Genomic DNA, 21,714 nt, shown 5'->3' on the forward strand with positions numbered 1-21,714 from the left:
ACTGGAATTTTGTTTCTGCTCAATTTGGCTTGCATTCAACATCCTCTGATTTTGAAAGAATAAGCAACTCGAGCATATTCCTACGCTTATGAATAAAGCCAGACTGTAGACTACACATGAATAAATCCAGGCAGTCATTTATATTGTCATCAAAGAGCATTTTTATTCTATGCCCACAAATGTTCTTGGTAATCTGTGAAAGAGGCCTCTGAGTTAACAAGTGAAAACAGGCATCTTTCTCACCCCATGCCTTGGCAGAAGCACATGGTTCGCATTCATCAGCAGTCACAAGTGAACTCATGTAAAGGCTTGTCTACAGACAGATGTTTTTCCAATTGAGTCTTTGATTGGCCCACTTCTACTTGTGCAGTATGACATGACCTTTAATTATACAGTCAAATACTACTTTTCCACCACCCATTTGCCTCATTCAGTGCACAAGATGGGTGAGAGTGCACCGGGAATTGAATTGGGTTGGGCAATAGGAGAGATTACTGATTAGAGCTATCTCAATTTAGTAAAATGAGGATGCCACTGCAGTTTGATGATCATTCTTGCCACAAACGGTCAACTAGCTACCTCGCAGTTTTATTCATAGCCACAGGAATTTAAGAACATGGGCAGACACACTGATTGAAACTGTAGCAGACAGTGTCCTGTCTGTGACAGTAGTCAAAAGTGGATGCATAGAGAAAAGTTTAAGAACAAGACAACACTACCTACAGGGTATTCCCCCAACTGACATGCTTTTGTGGCTCAGGAGTTTCCTAATCTGGAGGGGTCTGTAATGTAGGTATTGAATCTCCGTTGATTTCTCTTCACCAGCATCCCATAAAGCTCTTTAAAGTCCTTTTCATCTCTTGCCATATATTTCCTTCCGTGGCAAGGCTTGTGGTTCACCTCCGCCTGCTCGCCTTAAGCCTGCCAGGTGCTGGCTTTCTGTGAGTGGTCAGTCCCTATCCATTCTCATCATGCAACTCGCGCATATGTCTCATATTCTTTCCAAAAAGAAGGATGCTGAGCAGAAGCCAGAGGATCTATACCCAGAGTCCCAGAAAGCTGGTAGCATGCCCAGAAGGCAGACAGCGTTCACTTCTACTGTTATCCATGATAGCTTGGCCTGATTGTGCGATTGTCAGATATAGACATACTCTGTGGTATTTCTGCTTCAGAGGCTTTTGGAAAAAAAGACTGTTGATAGCTGAAACAGAAGATTTCAGGAAGCATATGAGTGGTCTTTTGGCCAAGTTGAGTGCCACTGTAGACAACAGGATTTTCTCTCTGATGCAGCCACAGAATTTCTGTGTGATGCTGAGCTAGTCCAATAGACGAGACTTTTCCCAGATGGCCATTAATTATGCATTTGAAATCATGGGGTTTGATTTGCAGAAGTGCTGAGCACTCACAGCTGCAGTTGACGTCATTGAGAGCTGTACTTTCTACATGCAAAGTCCTGCTTAATGCCAAGTTCCCTGAAAAATCAGTCCCTTCACGTCTCGTATCAGTCACTGCAATTAGCAGATGCTTTTGACCTGAATTTCTGTGTGTTCTGTTTTGCCTGTTTGAAATGGAGAACTGGTACCCCACTGCCTCATTGGAGTGTTAGATTTCTAAATTCTCAGGCATTACCACAAAAAGCATCACAGTGCAACCCACTTGAATAGTAACTACGTAATTCAGAGGGGGTTTCCATCCTACCTGGGGTTTGAGGTCAAAATCTCAACAGCACTGACAAAACAGGGTACAGCACAAGTATCTACCCACTCCACTGCCATTAGCCCTTCTGAGCACTGATCTCACACAAAAAAATTAAAAAAGTATATATATACTGATCATGTATAACAGGCAGCTCTTATTATTTACTGGAGGCCAAATTTATATTGTTCAACTAGCCTTGTTCTGGCATCTCCTATTTTTCCTGTATTTTCCCAGCACTTGTCGGGGTGTTTGTTTAGACAGCATGTTTGAGACATCAGGTCAGCCTGAACCGATTTGCATTTTTAAATTCTTGTAAAGTATTTTTGTTTGCATTTTGCCTTCCAGAAAATACTTGTAACAGTAAACGTTTGGACCTTGTCTTCATCATTGACAGCTCTCGCAGTGTACGTCCTTATGACTTTGAAAAAGTGAAGGAGTTCATTTTAACCATCTTGCAGTTTCTGGACATCAGCCCTGATGCCACCCGAGTAGGTCTGATTCAGTACGGCAGCACAGTCAAACAAGAGTTCTCGCTGAAGACTTTCAGGAGGAAGCAGGATATTGAAAGAGCAGTGAAGAGGATGATGCACCTGGCAACTGGCACCATGACTGGCCTGGCTATTCAGTATGCAGTGAACATCGCATTTGCAGAGTCAGAAGGAGCTCGACCTCTGAAGCAGAATGTGCCCCGAATTATCATGATAGTGACGGATGGGAGACCTCAGGATCCAGTGGCAGAGATTGCTGCTAAAGCTCGTAACTCGGGTATCCTGATTTTTGCCATTGGAGTGGGAAGAGTGGATATGAACACGCTGAAGTCCATTGGGAGTGAACCGCATGAAGAGCATGTGTTTCTGGTTGCTAATTTCAGTCAGATTGAAACACTGACCTCTGCCTTCCAGACTAAACTTTGTGGTAAGGTTTTTGTCTATAGATTTGAATGCATAGATGAAAGCAAAACACAGAAAAAAATATGCATTATAATTAAACTTTTTTTTTTTACATGGAGCCTTATCTGTTAGAATATATATATTGAAAAAAAGGGAGACTGGCCAGACAACATTCAGAACAGCAGTCATACATATGGGGAAAAACTAATTCCACTGCTAAGTGCCATAAAATGTGATCTAATTCCTAGTGGTCATAAGCAGTGAGGCAAACACACATACCATGATTTTCCTATTCATTGCATAATAGCAATAAATTTACAACCCTCTGCAATTTGAATATTATACAAGTTGTTTCATCTATAGATTTTAAATGTGGTCTACCTTAGTACCGAAACTTCAAACTGATAAATAGTATTTTGGTTATTTAAAAAATTCTAGGGAGTTCCTGGATTCCTCTTCCAAAACTTACATGTTAATTCTGTGCAAATAATTATCTCTGTGCATGCCTTGTGACTGGAAGTGAGACACAGAGACATGGTATAGTGTTTTTTTCCATACCTTTTAAATACAGAAAGTTAAAAAAAGCCATTACAGTGATATTATTCACTCATACAGTAAAGTAAATATTTTAATAGACCATAATTTGCAACAGAGAAATCACTTCCATCTGTAATTCCCTGATAAGAAATTACCTTTTACAAATATTGTGGCATACATAATTCGTTTTATTCCAATTTGTGTACTTAATATAATTTCTTTTTTTTTTAGTTTTTCCTGAGATAAACATGAAAGATCTTCATCCAGATTTGGCATTAAGCTCAGGCATTTTCATCAGAGTCCAGAAAAAAATGCATAGTGAGATTGAATGCTCACTCATCTCTAGGGATGCTTTTGCCAGAAAAGAACTGAGGCTTATTGTCAGGATAGTCTGGAGAATTTTCCTTACTTGGTCTTTTCCAAAATTGTTTCAAAGAGCAACAGGGCTCCAGCTGAACCACATCAGCAAAAAACACCATCACAGACATTCATCAGATAATAGATTTTTTCCTCTTTCTTCCTTGCCATATTATTAGCTGGCGTAGTAAGATACATTTAAAAACCAAGAAAGAGTAAACTAAACATGGATTGTGAGTTTAAATGGAATGAACAGCAAATGCTTCAAAGCTTCATCTTACTGGATTTTTTTAATTGCGTTTTAGAAACAAATCCAGTACGAATAGCACTTAATCATTTTTTTTTCTGACTAGTGTTCAGTAAATGTATTAGAGTTTTATAGCTCACTTTTAATTCAAATACATGTGATCCTCAATAAAACCATCCCTCAGCAGATGGACAAGTATAGAGGTGACAAAGATTGCTGCTGCCTCATTTTCTCAGGAATGCCTCCACAACATTTGCTGTGTCAGGAATTGAAGGTGAGATCCAAAAATGCACTTAAAAACCCAGGCCCAGATGCAACAGAGAATTTGCACTGTTAGATTCTTACAGATTTCAACTTAAATGACTAAATTGCAGATAGATCCTTAATATTTTATTGCGTCTGGGCTGTGAAGCAACGTTCAGCTTGCCGAATTTCAAGAGAGCAATCTAAACATCCATAGCCTCTGCTTCCTAGAGCACCTACATTCCTCCCAGGAAATGTCGTTAGGTTTTTTAAGTCCTCCCCAGTGTGGACCAGAGGCAGTATCATTGCAGCTGAGTCGAACATATGGACACCTTGTTTCTTTGCTTGAGCAACTGAAGGCACCCCTCTGGTCAAGTCTCTTGGTGTGCAGTCTGCTGGGCTTCAAGCTGTGGTAAAAGATCTTGGCACCTGAGCTATCCATGTGTCTGGATTGCCCTTATGTCTGTGGCAATGTGTCTTCATGGACCTTGTGAATATAGGAGAAAAACCTGGCTAAGTGATGAAGCTCTGTGGGGAAAATAAAGAGTAAACCAAATTAACCACTTTTACCCATGGATGGCAGAGATTACCCACTACCTAGTAGATGTATTCTCAGAAGAATCCATACAGAATCATAGAATAGTTTGGGTTGGAAGGAACCTTTAAAGGTCATCTAGTCCAACCCCCCTGCAATAAGCAGGGACATCTTTCACTAGATCAGGTTGCTCAGAGCCCCGTCCAACCTGACCTTGAATGTTTCCAGGGATGGTGCATCTACCACCTCTCTGGGCAACCTGTTCCAGTGTTTCACCACCCTTATTGTAAAAAATTTCTTCCTTATATGTAGTCTAAATCTTCCATCTTCTATTTTAAAACCATTACCCCTTGTCCTATCACAACAGGCCGTGCTAAAAAGTTTGTCCCATCTTTCCTGTAAGCCCCCGTTAAGTACTGGAAGGCCACAATAAGGTCTCCCCAGAACCTTCTCTTCTCCAGGCTGAACAACCCCAATACTCTCAGCCTGTCCTCGTAGAAGAGGTGTTCATCCCTCCGATAATTTCTGTGGCCCTCCTCTGGACCTGCTCCAACAGGCCCATGTCTTTCCTGTGCTGAGGATTCCAGAGCTGGACACAGTACTCCAGGTGGGGTCTCACCAGAACAGACTAGAGGGGTAGAATCACCTGCCTGGACATGCTGGTCACAGTTCTTTTGATGCAGCCCAGGATATGCTTGGCTTTCTGGGCTGCGAGTGCACATTGCCAGCTCATGTCCAGCTTTTCATCCACCAGTATCCCCAAGTCCTCTCAGCAGGGCTGCTCTCAATCCCTTCATCCCCCAGCCTGTGCTGGTACTGGGGGTTGCCCTGAGCCAGGTGCAGGACCCTGCACTTGTCCTTTGTTGAACCTCATGATGTACATAGAGGGCCACTTCTCGAGCCTGTCCCTCTGGATGGCATCCCATCCCTCAGTAAACTGGCTGTGCTCCATCCTCTGCTAAGTCAGACTTTCCCTACAGTTGCTGCTTCTGGATGCTAAAGAATTGGGGGTGTCAGAAACGGCAGTTGAAGCCAAGGAATCCTTGGGGCCTCTTTTTATTACCAGTCAGCAAGGTAAAAGAGAATCAAACAGTATCCTGGAAAATCAGAGGCATGAGGAGTGAGGCAAGAGTTGAAAAACAGGGACAGAATCCAGGGAAGGAGGTGCAGATTGAATAGAAGAGTGAGAAAGACAGAAGTTGGGATGGAGCAGTCAGGAACAAATATAAGTCTTTATTATTCTCCTGTAAAGTAGATGGTGGTGTCATCCTCATTTTACATTGGAGGAATGGACGCACAGAAACAGGTTTAAGACTGTCAAGATCGCACACTAACTTTAAATATTCGATTCAGTGCAATTCCAGATGTGATTTTCTGGGACATTTAGCATTTTTAAACTAATATAACATACCAGTCACAGCTCTACAGCCTTTGCTTGCAGCTGAGAGCCCTGCTTTCTTGCAAATCCAGATTCAGGTGTCTCTAGCTGAACACATGCAGTGTGGACGTTGCTTAAAGATTACGATATTGGCTTGCCCACAATCAAATAAGGACCCTGTGACAAAGAGATAAAATCTAATTCACAAGGTTCACATTCAAATTCCTTAACTATCAGATCACTCTTTCTATTACTTCAGTCCCTGGCTGTGTCCACCAAACACATCCTGCAACAAATGAGGTTGTAGAAATCATACAGACAGCAGCCTCCTTCACCACAGAAATTTGACTTATGACCAGAGTACCCCGATGCTTTGAAATGGGTGCAACAGAGACACTTTGGGAAAAATTTTATGTGATAGTATATCAGAAGATCGGTAACAGATGGTAACAATATATTCTCAGAAGGGACTGAGTTATTGGAACACCTATCATTGAATGCTGCTTTTTTCTTTTTTTAGTACTCTGTTTTGCAACCTTATGTTCTTTTGATATGGGAGGACTGACTGTTTTCGGAGTAGCGTTCTATAGATTCACATTCTGTAGCATTAGTATATGGTAAGATTTTCTGATGCTTAAACTGCTGAAATGGTTATATTTTTCCTTTGTCATATTTGAAAGTTCTTCTTTGGTCATAACAAGCTATACCTGATGTTGAAAGCTAGTGAAATACAGCCAGGAGAAAACTTCTTTTTAGAAAGTATCAGAGGTCATAAACTTCATTTCCAGAATGACAGAAAGAAGAAAAGACAAGAAGTCCAAGCAGGTCTGTATTCACATAAATACAAGTACTTGAGAAGTTTTATTATGGCAGAAAATCATGAGATCCAAAAAGCTGATTAAGAGATTTGGGTATTGTGGTGGTTTGTATATTAGTAATAAATACATAATTCTGGTAACCATTCCAAAGACCAGATATGTATTATGTATCTCAAAACCATTTTTTTTTTCCACAAGTACCACACATACCACTTGTTAAGCTATTTATCAGGCTTCTGTTGTGGCTGCTAGAAGATTACTGTTAATATCTATCCCATAAATTTTGAGCTTTGTCGACCTAGGACAATAAGGAGCACATAAATCTCTAATTGTTGTTGAGCAAAATATATTATTTTCCATACAACATTCTCTGAGAAGTAATTCACCTATGTATTGTAGAAATTACATACAAGCAATGCTGCATTGGAAAGAAAACATCAAGGAGATTTCTTAATTCCCAATTACTGATCTGGAGAAAAATAGTTCAGCAATGAATTTGACAGAATGGGCCCACTATTCTTTTTCTTTCTTACTGTCTCAGTCTGTTGCATTTTTCTATTTACTATTAGAGACGTAAATTATGATATTTAAAGATTAAAAATAGACTTAGAAAGACCTATACTCTGGAGTGTAGCTCAGCTCAACTCCCACTTACTGACTCTTAGAGTCATAGAATCATAGAATTGTTAGGGTTGGAAGGGATCTTAAAGATCGTCTAGTTCCAACCCCCCTGCCATGGGCAGGGACACCTCCCACTAGATCAGTTTGCTCAGAGCCCCGTCCAGCCTGGCCTTAAAAACTTCCAGGGATGGGGCTTCCACCACCTCTCTGGGCAACCTGTGCCAGTGTCTCACCACCCTCATGGTGAAGAACTTCTTCCTAACGTCCAGTCTGAATCGTCCCATCTCTAGTTTTAATCCATTCCCTCTAGTCCTACCATTACCCAACATCCTAAAAAGTCCCTCACCAGCTTTCTTGTAGGCCCCCTTAAGATACTGGTAGGCCACTATAAGGTCTCCTCGGAGCCTTCTTTTCTCCAGACTGAACAACCCCAACTCTCTCAGTCTGTCCTCATAGGAGAGGTGCTCCAGCCCTCTGATCATCCTTGTGGCCCTTCTCTGGACACATTCCAGCACGTCCATATCTCTCTTGTAGTAGGGGCTCCAGAATTGGACGCAGTACTCCAGGTGGGGTCCCACGAGAGTGGAGTAGAGGGGGAGAATCACCTCCCTGGACCTGCTGGCCACGCTTCTCCTGATGCAGCCCGGGATACGATTGGCTTTCTGGGCTGCTAGTGCACACTGACGGCTCATGTTGAGCCTCTCATCCACCAGCAACCCCAAGTCCTTTTCTTCAGGGCTGCTCTCAAGCCAGTCACTGCCCAGCCTATATCGGTGCTTGGGATTGCCCCGACCCGATCTTGGAGATGCGTGACCTCAGTGTCGTCATGTATTGCTTGTATGTTCCTCAACAGTAATAACTAAGGAAGCAAGATTCTTCATCAAGCTGTTTTCTAGTCATTCTTTAGTATTGTGCTGTGTGTTGATTTTCCTCATTCAAGAAACTGAATGTCCCCTAGAACAGTTTGTACTTGAATTCCATTTATTTTCTAAATTTGAATGTGGTGGGTTTGTTTCATTGTCTTTGTGGGGCCACCAAATAATTAGTGTTTCCAGATACTGTATTGTATATATTGTTTTGTTTATATCTCCATTCCACATGTAATTTCATGTCCAAAAACATGCCACTAATGTCAACCAGACAGAAAATATCTGAATTCCTACTTTTTTTAGGAATAAATAGTTTGTTAAGGAATTTTTTGCAGTTTGGCAGGCTTTAGCTTCCATTTTTGTCTTTATTGTCAACAATTAATTTGAAATTTCTAAATTATTTCAGTAAAATTTTATACATCTTTTTTTTTTTTAAGTTGTGACCACAAGTAAGTGAGACCAGCAGTTAATAACGCTTTACTTTTTTTCTTTCAGTGCCCCATATGTGCAGTATAGTTGAGCATCGCTGTGATCACTTCTGCATAAACACCCCTGGCTCCTACATATGCAGATGTAAACAAGGATACATTCTGAATGCTGACCACAGAACTTGCAGCAGTATGTTGTCTTTCTTAACTTTTCTCTTTCATGCTCCCAAATAGTGCTTAACATCACATACCCTTTTTATTGGGCTCATAAAGAAGGACTGAGCTCAGTATATAATGAATGGTAATCGTCAGAAAGAGTCTGAAAAGGTGAAGTTGTAATTCTTTTTCTTGTTTTCTGTAAATGAAGTTCTTATAAGCCTTTCTGAAATACATCAAGCTCATTTTTATACACAGCACTGCAGAGGCACACTGTAACTACATAAAATTGCGTTCAAATTTTATTGGTGTACTAAGTTCAGCAGTGAAGCAACAAAGAAAAATCTCACATGAAGTGAATCCAGCTGCTTTAGTAACTTGTCTAGATAGCAACCAGTACTAAATAGTACAGAAAGGTGCATTAAACCCCGTACGAGAAAACTGTGAAATAACTTGCTGTTCTGAAAAGCTCTTCCTAACTGCTGCTTGAAGTATAGGGGTTTGCAATCATTCAAAGAATAGTTTCAAAAGTCTTGCTTATACTCTCATTTCCTTCTTTAAAAGGGTTGACTTTTTAAGTAATTGGCTTTATGGTTTATAATAACAAACTGTATTTCATTTAATTGTGATCTCTGTAAGCAGTATTTCTTTGTCCATTTTAACTTGCTTCCTAGTAATTAACAGCAGACTGCATTAGGTGGGTATGCCAAATTTATTTCTGTATCCACCATTATTTTAAAGAAATTATGTAATATTATTTTTAATTACTTGTGGAAAACATGCTTGCTAAAAATTCGGTTTCTTATCTTGTGACAGTGCACGGATTCAAGTGAAATTTGCCAAACTGATTTTAGCCAGAAGAAAAATTTTGGAAAACGTATTTTCAAAAAGCTGGAGGAGACAGTCATGGTGAAAGTATAGGATGTACCCTTAAAATTGATGATTTAGAATTAAGGTGAAGAACGCAGGCTCAGATCCTATCCTTGTGTTTGAACTCACATATTCCACATTTGAGGAGAGTGCTGTAAAACAATCAGGTTCAATTAGAGGGTTCTTAGTCTCTCTTGCTTAGCGTTGTATTTTATATCAACTACTTAATGACCACCAAAACAGCAGGAGTATGTCAGTATTTTAGACAACTCTACAGCTTGGGGATTAAAGTCCTTACATGTGCAGTGGGACACATGGTTTCAGTCAGAGCCACAGTAAATAGGAATGGGAACAAAAGAATGTCAGCACCAAAGTGAAACGGGCATTCTCGCTGCTGCGTGGCCTACAGTGGGAAACTCCTTTTGAGCTGTTCACCTCCTATGCTGTCGAGCTATGGGATGAGTTACTTTTAGGAATCTGTTTTCTAGACCTTCTCACCAGCATCCTTCACCAAATGTATACGTTTGTCATATGCATGTGTGTAAATTATAGGGGAATGTTTTGTGTTAAATGGAACAAATTTAACACTTTATTTGTGCTTTTGTTTCCCCAAAAAGATGAAAATTCAATCCAATATGGAATATTTCCTAATTATTTTTTGGTTTAGCAGCTAAGCCAAGACAAGAATAGTGAAAGGAACAATTTTTCACATGGCTTATTTTCTCTACTCCTGCATATTTGCTATAGCTCTTCAGAAGGAGCGTGGTCAGAATCCCAAGTGACAGCTCCAGCTATGTAATCACATTTCAATAATATTCTCTAACCTATTCTTTTTATTGTGTCCCTCTTAAAATGCTTCTCATTTAAAACTTTCGTATCCTTTAAACCTTTCCTTTAAACCCTCCTCATGCTATTAATTTTCTTAAAGAATTTTTAAGAAAGAATTCTTTTGCTTTCAGTTTTCTGGAAGTTATTTGAAATTCAACATTTCTCTTTTTTTTAATTTCCTCTCACACATTTTCCCCATCCTCACCTCTAACATCAATTTCGACAATTGAATTTTTTCGTGAGTCAATTAAAAAAATTTTAATTACAAGTATGAAAAATTCTTTCTTTATCGTGTCTTCTTTTTTATTGTGTTAAATTTCCATTGTTTTTATCAGCCACTAGTTCAGCTTTTAGGTACTGCACTGCTTCAAATTACAGATTAATTTCCAAGAGAGTTTTGGAATTGTGTGTAGTTTTCCTACTGGTGACCCATGTACAGTAGACCTCAATATTCCCTTTCTACCATTTTTGGATGTCCATTGCTGCATTGCTTTACTTTTTTTAGCTATGACTCAGTCATATTAGTTTTCCCCACGTACCTGTCACACATGATTTGCTTGACTCTGTACTTGCTTTGATCATCAGTTAGATGATACTAGATTGCAGTTTGCTAAATATGAAATGGAAATGAGTCATTCAATGTGTTTGTAGCCTACTTCTAATGGACTTTTTTCAACATCACCAAACTATAAACTAATTTTAGCAATTAGCACTGGAAATCTAATATTGAGAGCCGTCAAGCTGGCCTTAAATGTGCTAGGATGGTGCAAGTCATTGGTGAAGGAGGGAGATGATACGGTAACAGTCTAGACAAGGTCAGACCATTATGTCTGAAAACTCCCCAGAGAAATAACAGAATTCATGAGGAAAGGGGACCAAGCCTGGACAAACTGGACAGCTTGTTTCTGGAGGTAAGGGGAAGCATGGCGATAGAAAAACCCATAATCTGTAACCGTTTTAGTTACCTTCATTGGCGGCTGATTGTCCGCAAGTGCACAGAGACAACATGTTCCTCAGTAGACACTGAAGTAAAATAACTCTTCATCATGTTTATGTTTAGTGCAATACATGAATACAACATAAAACAGATGTATTTATCCAAGGTTTGTACATATTTGTCAGCTCATCAACAAATTCCTTACATACATATTTTAACACTTTCTAAATTAAACACTGCAAAAAAAATGACTGGTATGTACCGTAAGTTATACTTTCTTTTCATTCTTCTGTACCTAAAGTTATACCCTTTTTTCAGTCTTCTGTTCCCCTTTTTTTATGTTATAAGAATACATCTTATCAGTATTCAGTTCTTAAAAGCCCTTAACCAAATGGCTTCAATCAGCAGCGAATTGACAACTTTGCTTTAGGCTGGAAAAGGGTGCATTTTTCTTTTGAATAGAAGATAGTTTTGTTCCTTGATACATTTCATTATAACATTATTTCTAAAAAAAGTATTTCCTTGCATTGAAGGAAGAAAATCTGCCATACTTGTGATTTGTTGCTTTCTATGTGGAAAAAAAGAAAAAGCAACTTGTCTAACTTCCAGAACAAAACTAGGGGAAAAGAAGTTCTTGTATTTAATTTGAAATATTCTTACATTTATTTTATTAAGATGGTTTTGCATCCATACAAAGGATGCTCCTTTCACGTACTCTGGTCTAACTTTTCTAGAGAAGGGTGCTTGTGTCAGATAATGGCTATTCTTTACTCATTACACTGCATTTGTTTGTTTAACTTAATCTCTTCCATTCTTCTCTAGAGATGTTCAAATCTTACATTAATACACAAAGTAGTACAAAAGAGGAAATGTAGCTGAAACAAGCTGGAAAATTATCTATTTGTGGGTGTTTATACTGGAATAAGAGAGTTAAACGACTGTTTATACTGTTCATCATGCCACTTGATATGAAGCAGACAGCTATAAAAGAAAATTCGTATTTGCTTGGCTAGTTTCCTCAAACATGACCCAAAAGCTTTTTTTATAACTGTAAACAATCATTATGTGTTGAGCAGTCTTTGGGCCTGATCCTGAGCAATGCAAAGTACTCTGCTTTCCAGAGATTTCACTGGGGAAATCTGGGGTTCTCAGAAAGCCTTAGTCTATTGAAAGGAAAGTCCATTGTGCTTCATCGGGCCACGTGCTGAACTGACATAATTTGTCATAGTAATTTTTCTAATGAGATCTTTTGCTGGGGAGGGGTAACTTGCTATGGTATTTTGCACAAAACTGAAAAAAACCTCAGAAATGAAATGCCCCCAAGTCTTCTGGTGTTGTTTTCCTTTTCTTCCCCTTTCCAACCTCATCATCATTTATCTGGGAGCGTTATGCAAAAAAAAAAAAGAAGGCACAAAACAGCTCTAAAGAGCTGTTCATTACTTCCTGAAATTTATTTTTGATCTGTAGTGTACCCATGCATTATAGAAGGTCCAAGGATTTCATATTCATGCAATTATGTTTTGTAGCTCAGGACCTTTGCGCTGTGGAGAAACACGCCTGTGAGCAGATTTGTGTGAACACACCTGGGTCTTACGTCTGTCAGTGTTATGAAGGGTATGAGCTCGATGCAAATGGAAAGAATTGTGTTGGTGAGTATGAGTTTAGCAATTTGCATTTATCTCTTGACAGAACCAAAGGGAAATTTAATGTGAATTAATATCCAGTTTAGCCATAGACAAGGATGGGAAGTTCTCTTCTTCTATATGAGCAGCAGATAAGGAAGAATACATATTGGCATGTTTGTAGGCCTTTACTGATAATGGTGACTTGGGAAAATTGTTCTGACTAATTTCACACAGAAAGTAACATTGCTGTTTTGAAACAACACACCAGATGTTTTATTCTGGATCCACTAAGTGGCCAGCACGGTACAGGCATGATATATGTGGCCATTAAAAAGCAAACAAAGCCAGACAAACTCGGTAGCTCCTCTTCAGACAGAATTTATACATGGAAAACTTGAAAGTGGACAATTTTTTGCCATTTCTCACTTGGTTTTCTGGTCATGCTGGGGGAGATTTCAAATTCCTTTTGGGAAGATGACTTTAAGGAAAGTTTAGCCCTCCTTAAGAACCCATCCACTGTGTGCCTTTTATTTTCGCTATGGGCAGTAAAGAAGCAAACATCAGCTCTAAGAATTGCAACTCAAAAGAGTGAGTGTGGAAATACAGTATAATAATTTTTTAACACAAAACATCCTTCCCTCTCTATTACCATATAAGTATCTGACTGTTCTTCCCCATTTATACACAGTAAATACTTTTAGGATAATCTTTTTCAGTAGCCTATTAGCCTTCTCGTAAACTTTTCATCCTGTGCTGTATTTTGGGAAAATACTGTCTTCGGGTATCCACCACAAAAAACCCCTAATGAGTCCTTGAAAAAAAAATTGCCTTATTTGTTAGGTATTCTCTTCAGGCATGCACTTAAATGCATGCTTAATTTCAAACACATGCTGAAATCCCATGGAAGTGAATCTTTGGCCCCAAATCTGCCACAGGCTGCCACAATGCTTTTGTCCAACAGCTTACTCTTTCTTGCCATCTTAAACAACTCTAACATAATATAATCTGTCTCTTATTACCTTCACGGAGCTATTACCTTGCAGGATAATCCTATTTTGAGATGCAAAATAGATGACAGTTTATGGAACTGAACTTTCTGCATGTAGTTTCACATGGGACTCACAAATGAGGTTTGGAGGTCTTTTAGATCTAGGACAACGTGCAGTTTTGAAGAACACTTACTCTGTACTTACTCTTCAGAAATGTTTCCCTTACTTGTAGGAGCATTCAAATTTCTCCACGTAATTTATCCTCAGCATAAATTGGCAGCTAATATACCATTTTCGTCCCTGCTTACTGCAGGGGGGTTGGACTAGATGACCTTTAAAGGTCCCTTCCAACCCAACACATTCTATGATTCTATGATTTTAAGAACCTGCTTTCTGAAGTTGACTTGTTTTGAAAACGCAGCTAATCATGGCTATTTAGGCAAGAAGGCCTGTGTGTTCTGGCCCAAGTTTCAACATCTAACACTCCACAGAAGTTCATCCAATAACCTTAGCTAATCGTCATGACCTTTACCTATGTTAGGATAAAGCGTATATTTCTCTGCTATTGATTTGAGTATATCCTGAGACAGAAAATCCATTACTCATGTTGATACGTTCTTTCATCCCCAGTTCTTTCCTACCATATATTCTAATGCAAAATATTCATGCTTAGTATCATCAGCTGTTGTTACTATTTTCTCTGTATTAGTTGAAGGGTCCTTTACAGCACAAGATACTCTTACCAGGAAGGTAGCTACCATCGCATCATAGGGATAAAAATAAATTTTGGTGAAATTCTTTGTATGTCAAACATAATATTAGCCTCTATAATAAATACAAAGTCTATTTTTCTTATTAAAAGCTTCAAAATATTTCTATGCCATTTATTAAATTTCTCAGTGGCACTAGTTTTATGCCTGTTAATAATTTCTCTGCAAAGTCTGAAGAGTGCTATTTGGAGGCATGGTACATATTTAACATTTTTCTTCTACCTCCTCACTGACCCTGTTTGGCATGGAGAGACACAGGCCTATTAATAAGCTCTATTGATGACATTTGAAGCTTTCATAGTCTCAATTATTTTCAAAATACAGTTCATGCATGGGCTCGTTATGATATCTTGCATTTTATAGCTGTCTTTCCTCTCCTCTTGATTTCCTAGTTTAGCAAAAAAGCATGAACTCATGCTATTCATACCACTGCAGGAATTAGCAGTATCAATTACGGTTTTAAAGCACATTATTGGAACTTCTATTTTTCAGTTTTCTTTTGCGTTATTTGACCATTTAACTTTTTAATTTCTTACTGATGCACATGAATAGTTCAATGTTTATTAATTATGTTTTACCCATGCAGAACATAGCCTCTCCACATTTCCCGAACAGGAAAAGATTGTCTGGGTAATTTGTGGTTTTGTTAATAATTTGTCTGCAAATCCTATTAACTGCCAGTCTCCAGAATTTGCCTTTTTATATTTGAACAATTTGAGATTTTTGAGGAGTATGCTACTACCAAGAATGTACAGCTTCTGGGATGTGATTACCAATGGATAATTATCCTTGATGGAAAATCTTTTAAAGGAGACTATGTATAGTACTGAATCAGTAGTGATAACTTAGTTTTCATTACTCTTAAGTTAGTTAACCATTCTTTTCTGTGAATTATTTATTATCAAATGAGCAGGATACCAGAGACCACTAAGCACAATTACAATTTCACAAAAAGCAGTGACTTCATTAAGGTTACTCTCTTCTCTTCATCCAGAGAACGAAGAGAGAATTTCAGTAGGACATACACATTGTGGTTCTCTCAAAGAGCCGAAGGTTTCTCTCTAAGATATCGAAGACTTCTAAAATTTTAACTCCAGCAAAAGTAAATGAGAAAGTGCAGAAAACTCATTTCACAGGCTGTTTTATTAAGTTTTCTTCCTCTTTTCTGATGCACTAATTTCTCTGGTTAAGGATCAAAGGCAATAATAATTGCTTCGTTGACACATGTGTCAGCGAGTTACTTGAATGGTAATAATTAAATAAAATCTCACAACCAGCAGCTCACAATGTATCCATTAAAAGTGACCACTGAATGGCTAACCTCTCTGAGTGTTTGCAACACACAGTTTATGAACAAATTTGTAGACTAAACAGTATTTGAAACTGCTCAGTGATTAGTATGGCTGGCAGAACACTATCACTTTGCCTTTTTAAACAGCTTTCTATGTTAACTGCCCTCCTTTCACATGAAAAAAAAATACGCCATCAGTTAAAGTTTAGTGATAATGAGTCATTCTTTCTCCATCACGCTGCTGGACATTCAGTCTCTCCACTTTCTTGGTGTTGCTGGACGTGCTGTCCTCTCTTTCCTGGCTCTGGAGCTACACTGTCTCTGTATTGCTGCAGCTGTTGGGCTTGGGACCTCTTCTCCTGGCAGTGGTTTGGCTGCTGGCACCTCTTTGCATCCTGGCACCGCTACATTTTTTGGCTGCTTTCTAGGTTCTTATGAGTCTTCCATAAGTCTTCTCTGCTCTTTCCCCATGTTCTTTTTCATCCTCCTTATGCCTTTACTTATTCTGTCACCTTTTCTTCCTACCCTTTTCTTCTACCCTTCTCCTGAACTTCCTTTGTTCTCCTAAGCCTGAAAAACCTATATAAACATCACAGGAGTAAAACAACAATACAAGAGAAAGATGACCCATGGTGTCCACAGTTTAGAGAGGCAATGTAAGCACCTGGAGTGCAGAACTGGTAACTGGAATTAAAGATGGCTCTAATCACTTAACCAACTAATTCCAGGCAAGAAAAACAGGGTGGAACCAACATCAGGAGATAACAACTGAATTAATTGCTTGCTCACTAAAAAGGTCATTAATTCATCCTTTAGAAAAGTTTCTTATTGACATAGGCATGGGCTAACATTTAAAACAGTGAGATATCTAATTTTTCACATTCCAGTCTATATCTCGTGACTCGGTACAGAAATATGAAAATAATAAAACTTAAAAAAAAAATAGAGAAATATTATTGTGCTTTGCTCTTTTACAAATTGTATATATTTTCTGCATACCAACTAAAGGATTACAGTACTTCAATATAAGAAACATAGATTTATAATTTTTCTCAGTTTTTTCAGGAAGATTTAACTCCATGGACAACTTGCCTACTTGCTGACTGGAATATTGCTGAAAAGTTTCCCTTCTAAGCAAGTACCACAGAAATGAAACATGATACTAAAAGTGATACGAATTTGTAGGTCAATTACTAGTGCCAGTTGCAAGACTAAGCCTGCCTGGAATTAGGGCAATTTGTATACAAAAATTATTGGGAAAAGGCAATGATACTTATCTCCAAAAGCAACTGTCAAGTGAATGTTCTCACTTCTTAACTCTGTTAGTGGAAAGGCATTATTTAAATTGATATGCTCATTATTCTTACAGGCCAACAGACCTACTTCTGTGAGTAAGAGGTCTCCAGAATGACTGTAAATGGAAAAAAACAAATGTGGAAAAATTAGTTATTTCGTTGGGTTTTTTTCCTTTCCGTCCACAGTACATTAGCAGCTGCATAGACATAAGAAGGCACAGTTCCTCCCTCAAGAGATTGTCATCTGAAAGTGCTTAGGATCGTAGTTGCTCAGATTTTGGTAATAAAGCATTCTGAGACATATTCAGTTGTCTCTCAAACAGCAAAGCTCGTGAAAGGGCTGGAAGGAATGTCCCGTGAGGAGCAGCTAAGGTCTTGGGGCTTGTCTAGTTTGGAGAAAAGGAGGCTGAAAGGTGATGTTATTGCTCTCTACGGCTTCCTGAGGAGGGGAAGTGGAGAGGGAGGTGCTGATCTCTTCTCCCTGGGATCCAGTGACAGGACGCATGGGAATGGTTCAAAGCTGCACCAGGGGAGGTTTAGACTGGACATTAGGAAGCATTTCTTTACCAAGAGGGTGGTCAAACACTGAAACAGGCCTCCTTGAGAGGCAGTCGATGCCCCAAGCCTGTCAGTGTTTAAGAGGCATTTGGACAATGCCCTTAACAACATGCTTTAACTTTTGGTCAGCCCTGAAGCGGTAAAGCTGTTGGACTAGATGACTATTGTATGTCCTTTCCAACTGAAATAGTCTAGTCCTATTCTATTCTATTCTATTCTATTCTATTCTATTCTATTCTATTCTATTCTATTCTATTCTATTCTATTCTATTCTATTCTCAGCTTTATAATTATTAGTTGGGCAGTTGCAGGTGTTATGGTAGAAATGCATTTTGTTAGGGTTTAAAGGAGAGGTTAAGGCAGAGGAGGAGGTGACTTTATGGAGCAATCCGTATGGGCTGTTTCCCAGGTATGCTAGATAGAAAAAAAATATATATTCTTTGGCCTAGTTATTTCTTAATGTGTCTTTTGAAACACTTGAAAATATGCATGTGGTTAGAATTAATTTAAGAGGAAAGCTGACTAATTGTATGACACATTATATCCTTGAAATAAATACTCAGTAAATACGTTTTTATGTAAAGCTATTCAGTCTGGAAACAGAAAGGTGCTTGCCAGGAACATGGTCTCACATAGTAGCCAGTAAGTAGTCTAATTTGACTTGATTCGACACAAATATTCTGAAGGGTTAAAAGAAGCTCTTTCAAAGTAACTGAACGGATTCTTCTTTTTCCTGACTAGACAACCTTGACTAAATATCTTAGCACACCTGAGTATACACACGATTTGCAAAGGCAGGGCTATCGAAGGAACCAATTTCATTAAAATGATTTACTGTCTCTTAAAGCAATTTGGGAGGCTCAGCAATATAAAGTAATAAAAAAATTACTTATTTGGCAAAAAAGGGGAAGCTGTCTCCTTAAATGTCTGTGTGAAGCAAAGCACATTACTGTCTTCTTCAGACAGAATCAGCTAAACTTGCCTAATGTGGGCCTGGCCACTCTTTGGGGACAGAGCACCTGCTTTGTGATTTATCTTTAATTTATTCTAAGACTTTTTTTGTGAAGAAACATCTTAACCTGCAAAGAAATAAAAAAACAAATCATTTCACTTCTTTAGCACTTTTGAATGGGCTTGACTGAATAAACTCTAAAGTATTACCTTATTACCTTTGTCAATCAATCTTGTAAATATGGGTTTGTGTAATAGATGGCTGGACTTATGAAATAAGTGACTGGACTAGCTATGGTGTTTTATTTCTCTCATACAAAAGGCATTATATAAGCAAAATATCAGTGGTGAGTATCAGCCTGAAGCGCTTAGGCTTCTTAGCTGCAGCTGCTTTGTACAGGATGAATCCGGAGCACGTTAGAGGGAATGAATGTACTGTGACAGTAGAAGTTACTGCCATGGGTCTCCTACATACTCAGGCTACAGCTGAGAGGGAACTAAGGAAAAATAGAGCAATTCCAGGACTGGGACTGCATAGACAGAAGACAGAACTAAATCAAACAAACTTTGCTATGCCCTGGTCTACAGTGTGAACATCTGGACAGAGTTACTGACTGAGGCGTGGTTTCCAGATCCGAGAAAACATGTTGAGAAGGCTCCTGATTATCCGAGCATTTAAACATTCAAAGGGTAGGAGAAATGATCTGGGACTCATATAAAATCTGGTGTACCAACTGGTATTGAATGTGCACTACTTTTTGCAGAAAGGCTCTTCAGGACATAACTTATGTCAGCTTTTCCTTTTTTTATAGCTGCTGTTTGTAACTAGTGCTGTAATCTCTATGCATAATAGTTCTAATTTTGTTTTTCTAATTGTATACATGTTGGTCTTTTTCAGTTGTAGACTACTGTGCTTTGGATAACCAAGGTTGCCAACATGAGTGTGTTAACACTGAGGACTCCTATTACTGTAGATGCCACCCAGGGTTCATATTAAATCCGGACAAAAGAACTTGCAGAAGTAAGTTGTGGTAAGGTTTAATTATGAACAGTTTGTACTTCTGTCTTCTAGTTCTCAGCAGTGACACTCCCACTGGTCCTGGGAACACTGAATAATGCATCAGGTATAGAAAATGTTGGACTGCCCTCGAAGCCAAAGCTCATGAAAGCAATGAAAGTTCTTTTGGGGCGCAGTTTGGTTTTTGGGGAGAGGAGGTAGAGGTAGGGGTCCTTTCTACGAACGGGAAGCTCTTAACATGAGACCAGGCTCCTTTTTCAATAGTAAAAGCAAGCTTTGTCTTGCATAGTCTCTTTGATTATCCAGATTTTTCAGTTAGAGTATCATCTCCCTAGCTAGGTAAACAAACAAGTGTACAAGACAATTTATAATCAGCTTGTAAGACAAGCTAAAATAAAATAGAGTGAAGAAATGTTGCAGCCTATTTTCCTATGGACTTTTTTCAATAGTGAGTTCTTTGATTCTGTGTGCTCTGTAAAGATCAGTATCTTCTACGAAGCTTCCATGTTTCCACCAGGTTATAATAAGTTCATAGCTTTCCTTGTTTATTGTTTGTCAAATTTGATTGTTACTGGGCTAACAAGCTCATAAATTACCAGAGTTGGGAGCACATATAAAGTGGAGAGGAACTGACAGACCAGAAAGTACTCTTGCCAGGGCTTCCCTTGCTTGGGAAAACAAACTAAAACCTCCACAGTGTTTAATGTCATAACTCACTTTTGGGAAATGTGAAAGGAAAACCTTAATGTACATTCCTAGTTACCTTTCTTCAAAAATATGTATCTTGGTAAAGAAACGTTACTATTGTGTCTGGAAGCAGACAAACTCCATTAGTTTTAGGTGAGTGGAACTGCTGATGCCAGTGGTGAATTTACCCCGTATTATTGAATAATGTCTACAAACATTATTTCTCAAAAATGCATCAATATAGTACTGCAGTTCTGTGCTTTTTTTGGCCTTGAGGGCATTTCAGTCTTTATGATGACAGACTATGTAAAACATATAGACTGTGTTGTGTATTATGTTTGGTATCTATTTCACTTAATTTAACATTTAGAAAGAAAGCATCTAATCCAGGCTGTACATCTGACCTTATGATCAAGGGAAAGAGACACATACTTCTAGACAGTGATTACTCACAGCGTTGACACAAATTTATGGAAGTGTCTGTATTTTCCTTGACTATGCAGGGAGCCTGGATGACTTGCCAGACTAGACACCTAATTTTAAGATGGCCAGAGTCAGGGTAGATTAATTTCCCTTCTCCCCAAGGGCCAGAGTACAGTTCATACTGGTTCACGTTGCTTATAGCTTGTATGAATTCACCCATTTGTCAAGCATCCATCAGCTGAGGGATGACTAAATTATCTTATTCTTTTGTATATACTTCTACATACATATATTTTTGAAATCTTACTATAGTGTAAGTGCTTTCCACTGCCCAAGCAAAAATTCTTGTTAATTCCTTCAATTTAAGAATGTGGATTTTAAGCAAGGTTTTCAGTTTGAACTGAACAAACACCCTAAAACTGCACAAACATTTTATATGACTTAAGTGTTTTTTAGCTTACGATCCAACTGTATGAATCATTTTAACCTGTTTAAATTGATGATCCACAGAATGATGGAAGCTGAGAGTGTGTTCTGGGAAAGTGGTATTTCAGGCTTGTCCTGTCTCTATCCTCTGACTTAGGTATCTATTGCTTCAGACAGCATATTGGGCTGCATAGACTGTCAGTCTGACCGTGAGCTGCTGTCTGTATGTTGGAAACACGAAAGCTTTCAAATGCTGGTTGGACAGGATC

At 38.6% G+C, this 21,714-nt stretch overlaps 1 protein-coding gene across 8 annotated transcripts in view; it reads left to right on the top strand.

Moving 5' to 3' along the window:
- Window positions 1-21,714, top strand: part of MATN2 (matrilin 2) — a 79,009-nt gene that overhangs the window by 21,069 nt on the left and 36,226 nt on the right. For all 8 annotated transcript variants that reach the window (XM_074577496.1, XM_074577500.1, XM_074577497.1 and 5 more), the window contains exons 3-6: window positions 2,044-2,613; window positions 8,689-8,811; window positions 12,939-13,061; window positions 19,790-19,912. In XM_074577496.1, coding sequence (XP_074433597.1) covers window positions 2,044-2,613; window positions 8,689-8,811; window positions 12,939-13,061; window positions 19,790-19,912 — 939 coding nt within the window. The remainder of the gene's footprint in view (window positions 1-2,043; window positions 2,614-8,688; window positions 8,812-12,938; window positions 13,062-19,789; window positions 19,913-21,714) is intronic.

Source organism: Larus michahellis, chromosome 2 (genome assembly GCF_964199755.1).
Source record: "Larus michahellis chromosome 2, bLarMic1.1, whole genome shotgun sequence".
Lineage (NCBI taxonomy): Eukaryota > Metazoa > Chordata > Aves > Charadriiformes > Laridae > Larus > Larus michahellis.